The sequence below is a fragment of the Meleagris gallopavo genome, chromosome 11, assembly GCF_000146605.3.
Source record: "Meleagris gallopavo isolate NT-WF06-2002-E0010 breed Aviagen turkey brand Nicholas breeding stock chromosome 11, Turkey_5.1, whole genome shotgun sequence".
NCBI lineage: Eukaryota > Metazoa > Chordata > Aves > Galliformes > Phasianidae > Meleagris > Meleagris gallopavo.
Window position 1 is genome coordinate 15454733 of NC_015021.2, and position 18895 is coordinate 15473627.

The 18895-nt window shown below is 38.4% G+C and overlaps 1 protein-coding gene across 1 annotated transcript; it reads left to right on the forward strand.

The window, feature by feature from the left end:
- The first annotated feature begins 851 nt into the window (after positions 1–851).
- On the forward strand, positions 852–18282 carry KNG1 (kininogen 1). Its single transcript, XM_010716842.3, has 10 exons — positions 852–1128; positions 4271–4381; positions 5377–5461; positions 7832–8004; positions 9671–9778; positions 12032–12113; positions 12999–13123; positions 14371–14472; positions 15390–15479; positions 17067–18282. The coding sequence occupies exons 1-10, from the start codon at positions 934–936 to the stop codon at positions 17766–17768; spliced, it is 1773 nt and encodes a 590-aa protein (XP_010715144.1). The 5' UTR covers positions 852–933; the 3' UTR covers positions 17769–18282.
- The last annotated feature ends 613 nt before the right edge of the window (positions 18283–18895 follow it).

Here is an 18895-nt window from a genome sequence, read left to right on the forward strand (position 1 = left end):
TTTAAATGCATCATAATGTTCAAGCAACCTTGTTTATGGCTTAGCTTATCCACAAAGACTCTGAAGTACGATTTCTTCAATCAAAACTAGCAAGACAGAGGTGGAATACTGGATCTGAGTAAATCCCACCATGTTCACAGATTCAAAGCAAATCTGTTTGGTGCTCATCGCTGTCAGCAGTCCCAGATGTTCCCTGCCAGCTCTAGTACGGCCTCTGCTGGATAAAGGCAACACTGACCTCTTCTTAGGTGTCATTTTCCCTATCTGTAATGATAAGAATACATCACGAAGACCAACTAAACCATGGTCCAAAGGTAGTCTTCACATGGCATCAAAGATAGTCACCTCCAATTGCAGAATGAAGGACAAGGGTTATCAACTGCTATTGAAGAGTTTTGTGGCATTCAATGATATGAAACCGACCAAAGACTTTTCTTTCAAATATTTTCTGACTTCTCAGAACTATTGTCTAAACAGATGTATAAGATTTACAGTGACTTTGTCCAGAACTAGAACTTCATTACTACTGTGACCTTCTTGGGTATTATATTTAATTCTGAGTAACAGTCTTGATGTTAAAAAGAAGCCAGAGATCTGTAAACATTTTGCTTGCTGTTTTGCTCAGGAGCCATCCTGTCCAGTGTAAGCTGATCTCCAGCTGCAGCCAGTTAGCCTGTTATCTTGATAACAGGTGAATAACCTTAGTGTCATTCTGGTGACCACACAAAACCTGTTTAGAGGAATTCAGAAGTTTATTTGCTGTATAAACAGGATATGATGAGAATTAACCAACCCCAGCAACCCTCTCATTCTGTTTACTTTGCTATTGGTCCTGTAAAATATAAGAGGTGATTAAATCCTTGTCAGGCGTTCTTTTTCCCTTTGCTTTTTAAAGAGCCTTCTAATGCAGGGGACTTTTGTTTTTGTCCAGTTATGAAACTTTTTGTTGTTGTAGCATTCTGTTGTAGCTTTTTTTCTGCTAGAGCCACCCCTCTCCCGTTTCAATTTTTGGACTGCGATGACCCAGATGTCTTGGAAGCTGTTGACACAGCACTGCAGAAATACAATGGAGACAGCACTACTGGTAATCAATTTGCTCTGTACATGGTGATGGAAGCCAAGAGAACAGTAAGTAGACTTTGCAAAAAAACATGTTGGAATTGTTTATGCACACTGAATCAGATTTGCTCCATCTGATTCACAAGGGATAGCAAGTGTGGCAGGAAGGTGTCTTGCAGAAATAGTTACCAAAAAAAAAATAATCAAAGAAATGGCTTGCATAGTAAGATACTTGTCACTGTGACAAGCAGGGATGTATACTATGTTCTTATCAGTGGAACTGTGTGCTGGTGAACTGCTTACTAGCGTAAGAACTAAAAAGCAAATAATAGAGAACTTATACCACTAATACAGTTTGTCTTACTTGTCCATCCAGTTTTCTCCTCCCTGTTGGAAATTTTACCCCTTTCTGCCGTCATTAAGATTTTTCAGATGGATGGCAAAAACACACATTATAAAGTGGATATATCTTGACTTGAGAAGAGCTAGTATCACCCGCTAAAAAAAACACACTTGATAAAATTCACCAATGCTGTGAAAAAATTGTTCCTGAATATTACTTGGTTGACACTAGTCCTGAGTCACAGATGTATATAAAAGCACAGGTAATATTTTAGTCAAAGAGTGACAGTTAAAATTAGAGAGGAAACAAAGAATGAAAGGTGATCTCTTGCCTGCAGTCCTTCTGCATAGAGTTAATCTAACAAGGAGTATTTACCTCTGAGACGCACACCAAGATAATGTTACCGTAATGACTACAAGCACTGCTTTACTTGAAAACATCAGCAATTTTTTTCTGTTGCATTGGAATCCCAGTGTCAGAATATTCTGCACTCCAAAAATCACAAGACACTTCGACCCGGATGGAAACGGGACACAAATTGCTAAATGCTTTACATAAACCATATTTCCTGGCACCTTCCCTCTGGTTTTCCTGTTACCAGACTGGGGAGATTTTAGTAGACAAAGACTGAAATTTGTCAAAGCCTTTATATAATTAAAGAAATTAATACTCCCATGATCTTTTTTGACAATATAACAATAGCTAAATGCAAATTTCTTTATACCATAGCTGTAACACCACCTTCCTTTCTGCTTCCTTATACTAGAGCTATTACACAACCTCCTTGCCCAAACAATAGATATTATTTTCAGTATTTTGTCTCATGTTCTATTCCTAAGAATACATATTTAATGCAATTTCTGTTCATCTTTCTCTCAATATACTGCCCTTTCTTGAAAGATGAGAGGTGAAAATCAATTATTACTTGAATCATTGATCTGACTGATGCTAAGGAAAAAAAAAAAAAAGAAGGAATCTGCAAGAGAGAGTTGTTCATATTCTTTAGACTTTTTCCAGAAAGAGCACAGATTTTACTCATTGCTAGTCTCACAACGCTGAATGCATTAATTAAATAGCTGGTTATTATATATTCATGTACATTCATTATTGATAAGGTAATAAAACATAAAAGCTAACTGGTGGAAGACTGAACCTGCCCCAGTTAAAGGCATAACTATTCATAAAAAATAACGAAATGAAACAACAACAAATGACATACAGAAACAGTGCATTTTCTCACGAGCTCCATTTGCTCACTGAACTGATTTACTCCAGGTTTAGAAAACCGTTAACAGATAACAGGGTTTGGCTCTTTAAATCCACATCCCAGGCAGTATAACCTGATGCAGTTCCATAAATGTCAATTTACACCTGCTGAGGATTAAGTCCACCATATTTTTAGAGACCTTTTCATCCTGTCTTACAGCCTGCAGTCATCACATCACATCCTTCTACTTTCTGTAGAGATGTAGCAATGTGTAACAGGAATTGAATGAACAAAAGAAATTCTGTCTTCACCTACACAAGTGTTTCAGTATACTCCACCCATGCTAACTCAGCTTCTCTTCTTTGATACCATTAAGACAAGAACTAAGAGAGAATTAACATTAAACTGCAGCAACTGTGTGTGTTTGTATTTGAAAAAGTACACTGGCAGAGTATTTTTAGTGGCAGTAAACCAGAACTTGTCGTTACATAATCTCTGGAGGATGAGCTACAAACCTTGCAGTGTGTTAATGTTACCTGTTGGTACAGGCTTACTACTCAGTTTATTGCAAGGAGAAAATGCCCCCTTACTTATTTAACATCAGAAGCACTTGCACTGGTCACGTCAAACTTCAATAGTTTGAAAATCTTGGGGATTTGTGAGGCCATCCCCAAGAGCAGCGCAGCCTTTAACACCTATGAGAATACTGCAGGAGCAGCCAAAGGCTGCCTCAGAAGCCCTCTGCCCTTTTCCCCAGGTATGCAGGGCAGCTTATTTACCCTCACACCACAGAGTACAGGCAGTTTGGGCACCACCAGGCTGCTCCACAATTGCTGGCTATTGCTACCTCTGGGATGCCTGTAGGGCTGTGCATAAGGAGAATGGACAGATTTGGGAGGAGAACAAGTGTGAGAGTGAGGGAATTGAACAGGAGCACAGTCCAAACAAGTAATTACGTTAATTACCCAAGCAGCAACACTAATTTGCTTATTTGGAATATGCTTGAATGCAAGTAGAAAACCTAATCACTTATTTCTGTTTTTAAAGTCCTAGATACAATATGTTAAAGCGTAGGTAGTAGGACATACCATATTTGTACTTACAGGTAAAGACTCAGTAACATACTTAGATAATTTCTGAGAGGGAGTGATATACTGGAGACCTTTCACAGAGACCAGCAGCTAATCTGAAACCATAGTATAAAACATAAGGTAACCAATGGATAGCATCTGCTCTTTACATCTTATCTTTTCACTGATGTCTTGATTTATCGCTATGCAAACGATGACTTGCTGGAAGATAAGTAAGCATACAGATGTTGTAAAGCATTGTATGATCAATAAGCACACAGAGAAGTTAGGCTAGTAAGATTATCACATAGGAAAAGACAATCAGAAATAAATGAAAAGTGCTCACTGGTGTTGTAAGCGTGCAAGAAACTCCACGAGGGGCAATCTCCAGAGAGAGATCCTCCCTCGGTGGCAGTCAGCCCTTAGGTGGGTGTAGGAGAGGGGCAGCCAGGCTCTACCCCTCTCGATCACACCGCTGAATTGCCTTCACCTGGCTGTGCTCCTGCGGCTGACTCAGTGCTCCCCTCGGGTGATCAATCAGAGGTTCAGGCTGTGGCTCAGCTGTTCCCATACACTTGCATTTTTACCCAGGTAGGTCCTGACAAACAATTCCACGTGAAATATCAGATACGAGAGACCACTTGTGCCACTGAGGAAAACAAACACTGGAAGGACTGTGATTACAAAGCATCTGCAGAAGCTGTAAGTATCTCTCCTCTTTAAAACTTCCCAGAACAGAAACAGCAGTATAATATAATGACCAGGACTTTGCTCTCCAGGGGAAAAAAAAAAAAAACAACAAAAAACATGGAAGAGAATTAACTTTTTCAGCTATGCTGTTTTTGATAGTTTATGGAAATAAAGTGTAGAACAGAAGAGTTCACAACCCTGAAGTTAACCACCATATTTGTGAATTTACCACTATAGACCTGAATTTCAGCAGAAGGGATCATTTAAAATCTTCAATATGATGGTTCACAATAAATCCAACAGAAGGTACACTAACAACAAGAATGTGAGGGCTATCAAGCATCCTATTGCTTGTGTGTAATGGAAAGTTGCACAACCAAACCAACCAGACTGGCACCAATGAAAACACTGACATGGAAGCCGCTGTGGCAGAACATTTACCAGAGGGTGCTTAGCAGTGCAAAGCCCATCTGGCTTGTGCTATTAGGAAGCACTTCAAAGAGGGGGTGCAATCAGGCCCACATAGCATGCAGAAACACTGCAAATCCCCAGCAGAAATCACTGTTATTTCATACTGTACAGGAAGCATTAAAAAAAAAAGTATTGAAGAGGGATCATATTATTTGAACTAGTATGAAATGTCATGATTGCTGGTGCACATCTTGTATCAGCAGAGAGGAACACAATTCTTCAGACTTCATTTATGAGAATGTGTTCATTTCCTTTATTCTGACAGCAAAATCTTTAGTTAATTAACACTTATCAACAATGATACAAAGCAATCTTCTAAATAAATTGCTCAGTTCATTCTGCTCTCCTAGAAAATGAGACAGTTCCTTTTCCAGTAACAAAACAGCAAATTTGACATCACTACAAAAGAACATATGAACTTGTCCCCCAAATTCAACTTGCAACTGTCAACTTTGTTCAACAGCTGAAGAAATTTACAGCAGAGTATTTTTTTCATCAGCCAATCTTAAATCAAATATTGCCATATGTATTTGCAGAAAACAGGAGAGTGCACAGCTCAAGTTCACATGAACAACGCTGAAAAAACAAGTAATGTTTCACATGATTGCAAAATTGTTCCAGGTAAGTAATTGCTTGGGGCAGCATTCATAAAGTACATAGAAAAATAAGAATGGGAAAAACATCATGCTGGGACTTTCCAAAAATTTTAACAGTAGGAGATCCTCATCATTCTATTCAGACATTCATAAATCATCTTTCAAAAGTAACTGCATTTTAAAGGTAAAAGTGTCACTCCACTGGTATGCAGGCACAAGCTAGGTGTCTAGTGGGTGTGTAGTAAGTTTCCTTACACATGGGAAATGAAATGAATCTGCTTAAGACCAAAAGCACATCAATAACATGGAAACTAGATACCCCTTTCCACACCTGAAATTTCTATCCTTACTTAACCAGGTATGAAATTGCACCAGAAATTAACTTTCTCCAAGCTAAGAATGACTGCATTATTTCTGTTAAAGCTTATCAAAACAAAAAGTTACTCCCAAATGGGGGGGGAGAGCAGATTTAAGTTAAAAAAAAAATAAAAATCAGTAGTGATAGAATTATGTATGATAAACTACAACATCACTTAGATCCTAACAATAGAGAGTATTAGAGTTTTACCTTGTTTGCCTATAAAATATTCATATAAGACTTACATTTGCATTGTAATTCTCTTCATCAGAAATGGGTCACATTGTTTGAAAGCTTTGCTTGTGATATTTCTGTATCCATGGCTAGCATTCATGTAAGACAAATCTGAGCTAGTTTTAAAAATCCATCTACCTGGTAGCACGGAGCCAAGCGCACATTAACTACAGAAGTATTTACCACAACTTTCAAATTGTTAGACAGCTTATGTTTGTGGGTTTGTTTTAATTTGTTCCCTAGCTCTCTTGATTAAAGCTGCAGTGTCTGTACCTACAGCCAGTGTCTTTCCAGGAACACACACAAATTCCACGCTCTGCTACTGCAGAGGCCACTGTGTTTCCAATTAGTAGGGCAATGGTGACATCTAGTTGCCAACAGAATGTGTGTGAATCTCACAAAGAGAGCATGGGGAATCTGCATCTGAATCTGTACTTAGAAAGCTAAAAAACAACCGCCGTGAATTAGAATTACACATTCAGCCTAAGAAGTTCAGCTTGTTACACAACATAGCAACTCTGAAAAAAGCATGCATCTTTGTTCAGAACTTAGAAGAATGGTAAGACCATAGTCCTCCTGGAACTGGGCGTACTGCTGTCCTATATCACCCCATTTTCAGGGAGTAATAATTTTTGTGTAACGCATATATGGCATTCATTGCTGAGCCGATAGCCAGCAGCAATAAGTGATGCTAGAAACATCACAAGCTAAATTTTGTTCAAGTGCCTCTTGGAGATCTAAGACTAAATAGTATTGCTTACACTGAGGTATTCCACATGTACAAAGAAGCCAAATCAAATGCAAAGGATTCAAACACAAAGAGTTAAGCAATAGACTCTAACTGGTGAAGGACTTTCCCTTCATAGTAGGGAACAGAGAGTTCAGCCTTCTTGGTGGAACTATTTGATCATGCTGACCCTGGACTGATTCCCTGGCTGATGCAAGCAGGCATAACGCCATTAAAGTCAATTTATGTCAGCTGAGGATCAGGCACACAAATTTTATTTCAATTCCACAGTGACCACATATTGTCCCAAGCTCACTGAATCATGAAATTAATTTATGTACTGAACTATAAAATTAATTTATGAAAATCTAATCCATGATTACTAGAAAGGAAAGAGAGTTAATAGGATTAGTAGTAGGAAACAGAAGTTTGAGCATCCCATCAAACTTGCCTATCGACAACCAATCCAGTTAGCTATGCCTGAGAGTAACACGAAGTGGCAAGTGGCAGCTGAAGTGACTGGCAGGGAGAGCTCACACAACAGAGCAGTGGAATAATAGTTCAACTATAGTCCCTAAGGAGCTCTAAATCAGGGCTGCTGTGGGTGAGCCAGAAAGCTCCTGCCAAAGTCCCCCTCCTGGAACATGGCGAGGACAGTGAGCAGCTGCACCCAGCAGGTGAGCTTCCAAGAATCTGAAGAACATCCCTTTAGCTGTGACCTTCACTGCTTTTTCCCTAACTGCATGGGGGAGGCCCTTCCTTAGTGGTGTCAAAACTACCTGTAAGGTTTTTAATAGATTCAGTGACTCCTGAACTCATTTATTCCTCTGAATTAAATTTGCTGCTGCATAAAGGTTTCATGGATGTCCCCTACCAGCACACCCAGAAGCCTGTGTCTAGGTACAGTGAGGGTTTTTGCAGGCCCTGAAACTAAAATCTTTTGCTTATCATTCTGCTTAAAAGCAGAAAAGATTCCGGCATGTTGAACCATTCTTTACATGACTTAACATGAAAAATTAAAACCTGAGATTTCTTAACATGAAAACCTGTGTTTTTTTTGGTTTGTTCCTTTCCAGTTCAACCAATGATACCATTCACTCAGGCTACCTGTGTTGGATGCTTTCATACTATATCAAATGACGATTTACAAGTGTCAGAAATTCTGAAAAAAGCCATTAAAAAGTTCAACAAACACAGTAATGAAACTGTCCTTTTCAAACTTGTGGAAATAATCAAAGCTCAAAGACAGGTCTGTATATGATTTTTTTTCTCTAGATCTTTAAAAAGATATTTTGGTTATGTATATGTTTTTGATTTTAAGGTATAATTCATGATAAAAGCATCCAGAATTCAAATAGAGCACGGACCATGTAAATAACTCCCTTCACTTACACAGAATCAAAAACTGTTGCTGGATCTTTAGAGCTATGAATTTTATGAACTGGTTTTAAAGGCTTTCTTTCTTTATCTGCAGCTACAAATACCAGTGTTCAGCACCAGTTTATTTTTATTCAATGCTGACACAAGCACCTTGTGTCATCTCAGAGGCTCTAGAGTGTTCCACTTGGCTTGTCCATGAAGCTCCAGCAGGAACAGATCTCTTCTAGGTTTTGTGCCAGCTTGTGCAGATGTCTCTCATACTCTACAGCCTCTCAAACAGCAGAAGGCACCTACGTTTTTGCAGTGCAATAGGTCCTGTATGTCAGTAGCTGATATACACCACAGGGTAGGTGAACCAGTAAAAGAAAACATGGATAAGAAAAAAAGCAAGCTTATTGCTGGCTGAAAGATTTCTGCACAGAAGAATACCTGCTTTGCAAGCGAATGCTCAGGCTGCAGAAATTTCTGGTACTGCAGGCAGCACTTATTTCCCCATGAAAAGTTTTCCTATGCATTGGCATGATGTTGCTAGAAAGCCAAGTTTCCAATTTGCTTTTTAAACAGTATATAACTCAACACCAACTACAAACCCTTTTATTTGTGTATGTTTTTACTTTGCCAAAAAGCATCTAGTCTCACGTCAATTTGACCCATGATTAAATTCTGATGGTCCTTTATTTACTGATGGCAATAATTCTCTTAGTTGAAAGACAAGCTTCCACAACAATTAAGTCTTACAAGCAAATGTCACAGAGACTGCAATTCAGCAGCTCAAAAGAAAACTATCATGACACTTCTGGCTAACAGAGACTAGTCACAGCCCTCTGCTTTAACTGATCTGGGATGGAAAGTTTATCTTTGATTCTTTCTTTCTCTTTTTTTAATCTAATATTACCTGATCCAACACTGTAACATGGAGAGATTTTATGGGTGAAATCAATAGCTGCAGTGAGGAAAACAGAACTACTTCCTGCAGAGAAAATGAAGGGAGGTCAAAGATCTGGACAAAGCAGGGAAGGGGGAAAAGGCCCAAAGCAGACACAATTACAAGCAGATGACAAACACAGGACACTCAATAACAAATGATGCCAGCAGTGTAAAGTTACATTATTCAGATACTATTTTACTATGTCACATAGTTAGGAACACAGGAACTGCCAAGCTGTATTAGTGTAGTCATCCATCTAGACCAGCTTCCTGTCACTGGCAGTAATAAGTAACAGATACTTTGGAGGAAAGTGCATGAAACCATGCATTGCAAGGCTACAGGCTTGCCAGAAGCAGAATCTGAATATAAACTGCATTTCTAATAACTACTTGACTTAGTTTACTTTCTGTACTGCAAGGACAACGTTTTTTGGTTAGCTCATAAATAGCTCATAAATTTGGTTAGGCCAGTGACTACAATGTGATTTGATGGATGGAGGATGCTTAGAAGGGTGGTTTTGCTTTCTTTGTTGATTGCATTCAGTAGTGGAACTTCAAAGTTTGTATTAGTTTACATAATATAAATATCTCCTAAATATCTGTTCCAGGTGGTAGCTGGATGGAATTACATAATTAAATATGAAATCAAGGAAACAAACTGCTCTAAAGACCAATTTCAAGATTTAACTCACGAATGCAAAACCACTTCTGAAGGTGTAAGTAATCTTCACAACCTATTTATCACCAAAAAATCATATTAACAAGTAACGGCTGAGATCTGACTCAAATATGTATTTTACAGTCTTGCTTAACTTAACTAATGATGTTAAAATTCAGGCTTACAGATAACCATCTATTTATGCAGTTCTCTCTTGAATTAGTGACTAAGAGTGAAATGTTTGCAGATTACTCTATTGAATCTTAAGTCTCATCCTAATAATAAAGCCCTTAAGAAATTCCTATTCAGAGAGCTGTTCAGACACAAAGCAAGAAGTTACTACAATGAGCCGTTTTCCCAGTATAAAACATTTCCTAAGTAAGTAGCTGAATTGCTACCTATCTCTACTAAAGCCCAAATAAGAGAGCTTCAAAAGAGACTTACTAACAAATACACGTAAGTGCCACAAAACCAAGTACTTCCTTTATTGCTCTGATCTGGAACAGAATTAAACGTACCAAAAAGAGAGCTGCTCTCTCAACCAATCTCCCTGGCCTATCTCACCAAGGAGTGAGACAAGTGCTTGTGCCAAATCCAAAGCAGGAACGTACAGTCATGGTGAACAGTGGTGGTAAATGTGAGGGAAGGAGCCACAGGAGCCCTGACTCCCATCTGTTTCAGCTGTCGTGGAAGTATGTGGTTGGACATCACATTCCTGTTTGTAAATGACTCCTTAGAGGTCTCAAAGACATCACTGCATTTCTGAAGCACTGAACAAAAAAGGAAAGAATCACAACACTGTAGTAAATAATAGGAGACAGAATCTGGCTAGATGAAACAAAATTCTCTGTTAGCAATGCTTGCCTTTAAGCAAGTTACTTATCTTCTTGAGCCTGAGTTTTCCAACCTGTCACTGGGAGATAATGGCTTCTGTCCATCTCGCATAATCCAGGCGAGTTACCACCTTTCCATTCTGATTTCATCATACACTGCCTGTGAGACTGGATCTTTATCGATGGAGTAATTAAGCAGCCGAAACTAAGACAGCAACTAAGATCAGCAACTGATCATCTAGAGATCATTAGAATACGCTGTTATAAAATATTCCACTCCTTAGAATAGCCAAATTCCACAAAAGCTGCTTGTAATCTACACCATGCATATTATTCATTCTGAAACAGAAGAGCCAGAACTGCACCCTATACTCAACATGTGTGTGAACCACAGAGCTGTACTGGGCCATAATGTCATTCTTTTTCTCTAGCCTAGATAATAAACCTTGATATTATTTTTTCCCCCATTTTTCCAAACCACTGCTAGGCAGATGTTTTCATAATGACACTTTCAAGTACATCATAGCCCTAAGATCATGAATCTATCAGCTCAGTGCCTAACGTGAAGTCAGAACTGGCTTCTCCCTCGTGCGTTACTTTACATTTCTCTATATTAATTTCCTTCTCCCAGACCAACATCTAACATCTAGCTCTTGCAGTCCTTTCTCTAGGAGAGTAATCATTAATCCTTTGCTATTTCATGTATTTTAACTGGGTATTTATCCACATAGGGGCCTTTCCTCTTATTTTACATTTAGTTTGTTTCCTTTAGAGACTTCAATAAGTGACTTCATTGAAATCTTTCTGAAAAGCTGAGCATACTATATCAACGTCAGGTCTCTACCAATTTTTGTGATGCTTTGGAAGCAATCTGCAAAATACAACTTTTGTTTACAACCAATTCTGATATAGTCATGCCAGTTAGTTCTTTCTTTACATTCTAATAATTTGAATAGTACAGATGTGCATCTTATAGATCTACGACATTTAAAAAAGAACAGGATCACATTTTTTTATTTCAGCCTAAAATAGCAAGGCAATCTTAAGCACATCATCTACCACAATTCCCCTAGAGCACTCGGGTGAATACAAGCAGGCCCAGAAACTCAGTGATGTTTGATTTGTTAGATGTGTAATCTTCCTTTTGATCTTTGGAGTTTAAGACAAATGCCAGAGTTCTCCATAAAACTGGATTCTGGTTTGTAAACTTCTCTCTTTCCTTCTGTAATGAATACATACAAATAAATCACTTAGCCTCTCTTTTGCAGCTTTATTTTCTCTAAGTAACTCTTTAAAACCCTTATCATTTGTTGGCTCTGCAAACTGTCAGTGAGGCTTCTTGCTCCTCACATATTGAGGGAAGAATTTATCAGTAGTGTGGTTGTGTCATTCTGTTGGTAAGAACAGAAAGTGAGCTTTTTCATTGTTTCTACATACTAAGCAGCTGGTTTTGTTTGTTTCTTTTGTTGTTACTGCAGCGTGTAGGTAAATGTGATACCAAAGCATATGAAAATCTTCAGGCAGAGATTGTAGATATTGCAAGCCAGTGCAACCTTCCAGGTATGTAATCAGCACTAACAGTTCTGAAAGTTCTGCAACGTTGATGTGTCTATTACAATCATAAAATAATAGGTAAGATAAAAATCCAAGAGATGAGAACTGATAATAACAAGATAAAGCAATTATATTAAGATGAAAGCTGCACTGCCTCTTGATGAAGTCTTACTGTAGAGTTTTCTTTCACTTCTTATAAATATTTTATATGCTCTATTCTGTTCTTTTGAAAGGCAACGGAGACAAAGGCCAAAATTGGTAATTCAGATACCAATACTATTGTTTATTTCATACTGCATAGTTACACTTCATTTTGATATATTAGAAGCTTATTTTTTCCCTGGTAAGTAAGCAACTTAGAATTTCTAAGTTCATTACAATCTAATCCACAAATTGATTTCTTATTAATGTTTCCTGCACCTATCTATTTGGAGACAGATTCTGACAGTTTCAGGGCTCTATAAAAGGGAGTACAGTATTACTCCATGTACGTAGTAAGTGCTGCATTCTCACTTGTTACTCGTTTGCTTGATTTTCTTCAACAAATGTTTTCTCTGCCTTTATTTGCTAGCTATCCACATTCAGTATATACAATTCTTGTTTGTGTGAGAGAGCTGTACTTGCATATCCAATGCAACACTAGGTGCTGATGCAGTGCTCTTCCAGATAACCAAGGTACAATAATGCTGATCACATGAAATGCAAAGATATTTTGGTTTAATTTGGTAGACTCAAATCGGAAGTGTGCCAGAAGGCAGGGGTTTATAAATAACTGGTTTTCCCTGCCTATATCTAGACTGAAACCTTTGTTCCTTACATCTGAAATCTGTCGGTTTCTTTCAGCTGGAGAAGTGGTAAATCCTCCCACTCACGTTTGTTCTGATTGTCCAGGTACAGTCCTAACTGACAGTGCAGAACTGAAGGAACTACTGAAGGTTGCTGTGGAAAAGTTTAATTTAGAGACTGATGATGACTTCTACTATCAAGTTTCAGAAATAGAATCAGCGACAGTTGAGGTTAAGAGTTACTTTTACTTTTAAAACTGATTCTCCATACAATACAAAAATGAGGAACAGACATGGCATCATTAATGGTCTAAACTTAACATTTAGATTTCAAATAATATTTTTCTCTAAGCATTGATACACATGGTAACTGAGATATCTATGCACTTTTTCTTGTGAAATTGTATCCATCTTGGCTTGGATTTAAAAATCTGTGGCCTCTTGATTTTTCTTTTTTCTTCTTTTCTTAAAAGGGGATTGTAGAAGCATGGCAAGAAGGCTAACATTGTCTATCTGATTTCTATATCTCTATCCCACTTTTTAATCAGCCTTTGTAATATTCCATAGACTTTTGAAAGTAGAGAAGATTTACTAGACAGAACTAACCACTTGATCTACCACACCAATACTCTGTGAATTATTTTAGATGTTATCTACTCTACAGTAGCTGTGAGCTCTAAGAAATGGAAAGAACTGAATATAAAACAAGGGAGTAGTTCAGAAAATACCATGTTGGGAACTTCTCATGAGCATAATGGGCACCACTGGATAATGTGGAGTGCACAAAAACTTTTCTGATCAGCTCATGTTATCTCACTAACAGTAAGCATGCTTTTTCATCTTTTAAATACTTTTATCACTTTTTACATAACGATTAATATTAGCATACATACTTTTTAAAATTAGACTTAAAGAATTTCATGTATTTTCCTGTCTCTAAAGCAAGATACATTATCTTGGGCTCTGTAAAAATACTAAGAGAACTCGTACCAGGCACATTCTTCAACCAAAACAGTTTCTCTCCTTAATATATTTGGCAAATATGCTCATTTTCAACTGAGTCTGCTCACCACACACTTCATTTTACTCACATTCAACTCTTCTTACATCATATTTGGCTTCTTACAGTGGTGTCTCTAACGATTTCATTTGTTATTAATTAAATTATGACAGGCATCCAGTAAAACAAAGCCAAAACTGTGGACCTGTTTTTCTGACCTTTCTGTCTCTTTCAGTTTCTATGTTGGAATTTCTGAGAATGAGAACAGGAATAAATAAGTAAGTTGATTAGAAGCAGATAGGTTTTCTGTCAAACATTTTAATATTGTTCTTAACATACATTGCCCCAGGGGGTCAGGACTTGTAGACTGTAAGTCATATGAGCCTGCAGTACAACCTTGTAGAAAACCATCTCTGTCTCTGAACTCTTTTCAATAAAAATGCCTTTATGACAAAAGGTTTACTTGCTAATTTTTTAGGCAGGACAAAAGTACAATCTAGTATTTCTTGTCCAGAAGACAAACTGCGCAAAAAAAGACTTTGAAACGCTTAACGAGGACTGTGAAGCCAGAACAGACAGCGTAAGTAATGATGATGTTGCCAATGGTAGTGTTTCTAATGGGCAATTCCTTTGCAATCTGAAACACGCACAAAGTAAACTCGCATTTGATCCTGATTTCTGTTACCTTCGCTTCAACAACAACAACTTCCAGTGTTTGCAACCCCAAACCAGTGACACCAGCATTAAAATAAGAAGCTTAAACTGAGTTACTTCAACTGTGGTATCTTGGTGCTCAATGCAAAGCAAAAGGGACTTTTCTCTGATAATGAAGAATCAAAGAAAGGAGGTGGCTGTGATACGAAATGATGTCAGTGCTCCTGCATCTGTTGCACTTTCAGTAAAGAAAAGTGAGATTTTAGTGTTCTCAATGTGCAAAGGAATTATGCTTCTGGAGTACATGCTGCTGATACTGGGGAAGTCTCAGACACTGGAAAGTAATGCGGATAGAGCCAGAAACCATTGATGAGCTGTTGGGAAAGAGAAGATTCTTCATTTTCACTCCTTTTTCCCACTATATGAACAGTGCTTATCTCTAAGAGCTAAAAACTGTTAGTGCAGATGGTATTGCCCAGAAGAATAAGAAATACCTCTCATTCTCTCAATTTCCCAATCTTTAGTAGGGGTAGTATGATAAACAAGCAGTGTTTGTTAGGAATGAAGATTAAACAGTGCTCCAAAAGCGTTGGGCACAAATCCAATATCCAATTCAAAATTGCAGTATAGTGTTCACAGAGGCATCCTAAGAGGTCAAAAAGCTAAGCAGTGATCTGTCCCAGCACAGACTTCTCCATCATTAAAACTGATTCCATATATATTCAAGTAAAACTCCAAGTATTTAAAAGTATTATTAAAATGTAAATTTTTTTGTGTACAACTCATTCATGTCGTTTGATGTTTCCTTGCCTTAACATGCTGTTTTGGATGTTTTGTCAACAGCTACCACTGCGCTGTCAAGCACAAATTTATGTGGTCCCACTGGAGAAAAAAATCATCTCCCAGGTTAACTGCTCTGAACATCAGATAATGGTATGACAACTTTTCTTCACTACCCATCATCACTAGGGGAGGTTCAGACTGGATACAAGGAAAAAAAACATGTTTACAATAAGGGTGGAGAGGCACTGGCATAGGTAACCCACAGAGATGGTGGATGCCCCATCCCTGGAGACATCCAAGGTCAGTCTGGATGGGTCTCTCAGCACTGATGGAGCTGTGGGTGTCCCTGTTCAAGTGTAGGAAGTTGGGCCAGATGGCTTTTAAAGGTCCCTTCCAACTCAAACAATTCTATGATTCTATGAAAAAAGAGAGGAGACTTAGATAAATGTTTGGGGGAAATTTTTCACTCAGAGGGTGGTAAGGCACTGGCACAGGCTGCCCTTAAAAGCAGTGGCTGCCCTTCCCTGGAGGTGTTCAAGGCCAGGCTGGATGGGGCCCTGGGCAGCGTGATCTAGTGGCTGGGAACCCTGGCTGAAGCAGCAGGTTTGGAACTAGAGGATCTTATAGGTTCCTCCCAACCCAAGCCATTCTGTGATCATAAGTGAAGGCATACATTCATGTCTTTATCCATTCCAAAAGATCCCACTACTAGCTAGCCACGAACATGGGGCTGTTTGAGAGCTTCAGAACACAAACATATATTTTTCTTATTATCAGAACTTCTTTAGTTCTGATTATAATTCTGATGATTGCAGGTTGTTAGTTTGGGTTGTTTTTGTTGTTGTTTTTAATAAATCCAGAGATTCCCATGCTCCCCAATCAAGAAAAGAAGATTGAGTGAATAAAGTGAGATTGATTAACCTGCATTCACATTAAGCAACTTTACTCCGCTCAGCACTTTTGTAATTATCTATTCATTCTTTATGTAGCAACTAATAAATGGCTCTCCTTTTTGTCTCCCTCAAAATATTCTATCCACAACTTCCAAAATTAGCTCCAACCCAAAGAACCCCGATTTGCAGTTAGATAAGGATCAGGCACTACAGTTGACAGAAATGACACCCATTTTTTTCACAGGACTGTATATCAGGCACTCAATCTTTATTTTCCAGTGGAACACTGATGGGGGAATAGAGATTACTCAAAAACAATCAAACATTTTATAGTGTCAGCGTTAACCTCTGTGTATTATTTCCAACAGTCCTATGAAATATATAAGTCAAATGAAGAAATAAAAAATTGAATAGCTACATTTCATGTGAGAAATCAATCCACATCTAGGGTATGTTTCTGCACTGAGACTGTCCAGAGATGTGTCAAACTTCAGTATGAGTACATCAGAATGCTATACTTTAACAAGAGCAGGGATAATTAGTCATAGAAATGAACCGTATTGTTCACAAATTAAAACAAATACATATGTTCCTCTCTGTAGTTTCACTCCCAAGTTAACTGGCAGAATTTCAGTGATAAATTGCTCTTTTAATATACAGCTGCTAAAATACCTCAGAATTATTGAAGAGGACGTTTGTTTTCATGCTTATTACAGACACAAAAAATTATTAAGATCGCTTTGAAAAATCTGATTTTGACCCATTTATTGCAATGAGGTTTTGATCTTGCCAAATCTGCTCTCGTATACATAACAAATTCAGCTGTTACTGCGTTGTTTTTCAGACCGCATTGGTGAGAAGGCCTCCAGGATTCACTCCTTTACGAAACTTTGTTGACCTACCACAGGTAGATGGAACTCCAGCCTCCAATACAAACGAAGGAGAAAGTCAAAGAGCTGGTGAAGAAATAAGACAAGATGATAGACAGGGACCAGATAGCGAAGGTGAACCTGGGCACAAACACAGGCATAAACATAGGTATGGATTTAAAAATGATCGTGAATTTGCCAAAAGGCACAGGCAGGAAACTGACTGTGGGCACAGGCAGGGCCATAGGTGTGGACATGGAAAACACGGTAGAAATGGTAAACACAAACATCACAAATCTGAATCTTCTGAGGAATCCAGTGAAAGGGTTTTTAGTCAAAAAGAAACCCTCCCATCATCCACTGCTGAAACAGCATTAGAGCTCCTTAATGCAGAGGTTGTAAGGACAGAAATTGGTGCTCCTACAGAACCAGTACATTCTCCTGATATCTCTTCCTTTAACGGGATGCCGGATCACACAGAATCTTCTCTCCCCAAGTGTCCTGGGAAACCTTGGAAACCAATTCTGGACCTGCCCATTCCTTCCAGCTTTCCCAGAGAATTCATAAATGAGGATCTCTTGCCTTCTGATGCAGAAAACATCGATCCTACAACAGAAAACCCACCACCTCCCCAAAACGAAGAGATGAGCTTTGATCTTGCAGATGCATTACAATAATTCAAGCATCACAGGATCCTCTCCAAAAGCACCACAGAGAAAACCAGAAAATATCTGCCTTTTGAAATATATGAGATATAAGAGGCAAAAGCTCCTATATTCAGTCAGCTGAAATACTCAAGTTGGTCATCAATGCTCCGTGTCTGCTTAACTGTTGCACATTTGGCAAAAACATGCATCAGGCATGGCACCAATGCTTCAGAAGCTGTCCAGTAAAGGGACTGGGCAAATCAACAGCTTTCTGCTTCTAAAGTTCCAGTCACAACCGTCACACCTGCCCCGTGTTGCTACGAGCATACAGCAAACCACTGCATCAAATTTCACTATATTATGTTTAAAAAACCAAGAATTTTGCAGATTACATGAAGAATTTCAACCAAATATGCACAGCACAAAATTAAACCACTACAGATCAAGGATGCCTTTCTTAGATATCTGAAATGATTTCTCTAATTTCCCAGAGCGAATCTTTCGAAGACAAAAATAAAATAAAGGAACCTATTTTACTTGTCAATTTCTTGACTCCAAATAACATTGCCACCAGTCTATCACTAGCAGCCTATTCTGTTGAACCAGATAACAAGCAGAGCTCAGAAAACACTACATAAAGCAGCTCTGTTGTTCTCAGCACAGTATGTTAACTACACAGCAGAGTTCTGATGACAGATCTGATTGGGCAGAGGTGCACAAACATTACAGACAGCAAGCACTTAAGCTACCCAATGTTTGTCTACTCTCTTCCACTCAAAGAATGTGTTTAATTCAGAGATTGGGTTGACTTTTCTATTCCGTGTATCTTCCAAAACCTGAGTTTATGGTGGAATACACTGACTAAAAAAGCCAGTAGTTCTGGCAAATGAAAACACAGTTTCACCACATGTGGATCTGCTAATTCATTCAGCTGGAAAGATACAATAAATACACAAATAAGTGATTTAATGCTAAATTGGTTCACCTGCTAGAACCACTGCCTGGTCACACATGGAGTTACTGAAAAGGTCAGATGCTACAAATGGTAAAGCTCTGATGCAGTAAAATGGACGGGTAAAGAAAAGAAAAGCAAGCAGCAACTTAACAGAAAGGATGGAAACAGAGAAGGGAAGGGTCAAGTGACTGATGGTGATAGC

Bases quoted from the DNA above. Each gene is read 5' to 3' on its own strand.
- KNG1 (XM_010716842.3), top strand. From the start codon at position 934: ATGAAACTTTTTGTTGTTGTAGCATTCTGTTGTAGCTTTTTTTCTGCT. The intron at 4,382-5,376 runs GTAAGTATCTCT...ATGTATTTGCAG, and splicing joins ACAAAGCATCTGCAGAAGCT to AAAACAGGAGAGTGCACAGC. The intron at 9,779-12,031 runs GTAAGTAATCTT...TTGTTACTGCAG, and splicing joins GCAAAACCACTTCTGAAGGT to CGTGTAGGTAAATGTGATAC.